The sequence below is a fragment of the Microtus ochrogaster genome, chromosome 8 (genome assembly GCF_000317375.1).
Source record: "Microtus ochrogaster isolate Prairie Vole_2 chromosome 8, MicOch1.0, whole genome shotgun sequence".
Lineage (NCBI taxonomy): Eukaryota > Metazoa > Chordata > Mammalia > Rodentia > Cricetidae > Microtus > Microtus ochrogaster.
Window position 1 is genome coordinate 12,035,469 of NC_022015.1, and position 2,610 is coordinate 12,038,078.

The 2,610-nt window shown below is 37.8% G+C and overlaps 1 protein-coding gene across 1 annotated transcript; it reads right to left on the reverse strand.

The window, feature by feature from the left end:
- Positions 1 to 841: 841 nt before the first annotated feature.
- LOC101988896 (olfactory receptor 477) lies at positions 842 to 1,780 on the reverse strand. The gene has a single exon (XM_005351120.1). It carries the CDS (start codon positions 1,778 to 1,780, stop codon positions 842 to 844), a length of 939 nt encoding a protein of 312 aa, XP_005351177.1.
- Positions 1,781 to 2,610: the final 830 nt, after the last annotated feature.

Sequence of the window (2,610 nt, forward strand, 5' to 3'; positions counted from 1 at the left end):
CATAGTTAGAACACTGAAAATTAGGATAAATGTGTTATCAAGACTTTATTTTTCCCAAAATTGGAATCAAATCAGTTTTCCCAGGTTTAACGTGGTTATGATGTGCATGAACTAACTATACCTTCTTTATAAAATCAATTGTCCCCAAAGATTAAAGTGACAGACTAACTGAGGCTTTATTGCCTTAGGCAAACCTTGTGTATCATAACAATAATTACAACATTAGATTTATCATGGCATAGTAGAGGTTAAGTGTGTGGGAAATAGCAGAACTGAATCAACACTTGTGTTGCATAGAATACAGAATCCTAGGAGATAGCTCTTCACCACTCTGAAGAAACCACTTTATTTCTCCAAGGCTTGTACTATAAATTTAGTACAATTTAAAATGCCAATCTAACAAATTTATTATGAAAACTGAATTGGTTACTAAGTCTCTGAATTTCATTATTGAACTTACATCTCTGATCCTTCATGATTATATGGTTGAACCACATTTATTTTTCAATGTCCAGACAATCCTTTAAAAAGAAAAATAATGATGCCACTTTATTAGGCTTTTATCAGGATAAGTGGGTTCACACATAATTTATTTCTATAACAGATGCTTAAAATGTCAAGCATAAATCATTTTTTGCTACATAAACTAAACATCTTGATATATACCAGTGTTCCATAATAGTAATAATCGCTGCTGCATTATTACAACTTGAATGATTTCAAAGTGTCTTCTTACTACATACAAGTGTATAAATGTAAGTTGCTACCAAAGGAGTTTAACTTACACAATCAGTTGAATAGCACATGGTAGTACTAATAGAGGCATGCACAAGAAAAATCCTTATCCTCTTGTATATATTTTGATGGTGACTTTTCTCAGGGCCTCCTTTACATCTCTGTTCCTCAGACTGTAAATGAGGGGGTTAAGCATGGGGATCACCACTGTGTAGAACACAGCCATTATCTTGTTCTGCTCAGTAGAGTAGTTGGACTTGGGCATCACATAGATGAATGTAACAGTCCCATAGTAGAGAGTGACTGCAGTGAGGTGGGAGGTGCAGGTGGAGAAGGCCTTTTGTCGGCCCTCGGTGGAACGCATCTTCAGGATGGTGATGAGGATGTAGGTGTAGGAGACAGCTATGACAAACACTGTGATCACAATGATGGATCCGGCAGAGATGGAGGGAATAATTCCAATAATGGAAACATCTGAGCATGAAAGTTTCAACACAGCAGGAAAGTCACAGAAAAAGTGATCTATGTGATTTGGCCCACAGAAGGACAAACTCAACAGGCAGCTAGTAAATGTCGTTGAATTCACACAGCCGCCAACATAGGAAACCCCAACCAAGAGGAAGCAGATCCTAGGGGACATCTGTGTAGAGTAGAGCAAGGGTGAGCAAATGGCCACATATCTGTCATAGGCCATGGCTGCCAGAAGGAAGCATTCAACTGTACCAAATGTCACTGCAATGCAAAATTGGGCTTCACATGCAGCCACAGAGAGTACCATTCCATATCCAAGGAATCCTGCAAGCATTATAGGTGTGACTGATGTAGAAAACCCAATGTCCACAAAAGCCAGATGGCTAAGGAACTGATACATGGGTGTGTGGAGCCGAGGGCAGCTTCTTATTAAAGTGATGATGCTGATATTGGCTACTAAAGTAACAGCATATATTCCAAGAAATACCATAAAGAGAATGATACGCAGTGTGGGGTTCTCGGTGAACCCCAGAAGAATGAACTCTTTCACAATGGTGTGATTTGGAGCCTTCATCTAGAGTGTAAAATGTCCCTGTTGAAGGAGATGAGAAGAAATACATTCGTTTAGTAATTTTTCAATGTTTCCTATATTTTTTCTATTACTCCACAGATTCTATAATAATCCCTTTCTTTTACCAAATTATAAATATCTGTGGTTTGCATGATTAGAGTTTTTGTTCCTTCTTGAATAAAATGGAAATAGTTAAGTCTCACCATGCTATTTCAGGTATCTTCTTCTCTTTATGTAATGCTTATACAAGGTATCCTCAAACCTTGACTCCAAATATCCTCCCCTCAAGGATGAGATCTATAATTTCGATGATCTCTTGAACTTTTCTTCATGCTCCAATCAATTAGAAGTTCCTCAAGTATCTCAAACGATGTCATTCCATACTCATCTTCAACTCTTTCACCAATATTCTATAATTTTGATGTATTTATTCTTATGTATATGATTGTTTGGCTTTCATGCATGTTTTTACACAAAATACATGCTTTGTACCCACAGAAATCAGAAGAGTGCATTCATTGAGTTTCCTGGAAGTGGAGTTATGGACAGTTGTGATCCACCATGGGGTTGATGGAAATTTAATTCAGGTCCTCTGAAAGAACACCCAGTGCTCTTAACTACTGAGTGTCTCCCCAAGTCCCTCACCCCAGTCAGCTCATTCATTCATAATCTCATGTCTGCAACTTTGCAGCCTTCCTGGCAATCTTCCTCACATTGTACTCCTTCTAATAAAATACCTTGGCTTTTGTCTATAATTTAATGGTTTTTCTTTCTTCATCTCCTGTTTTCCATCCTCTGTGTCACAACTTGGCTTAAATCCTTGGTCATTTTCA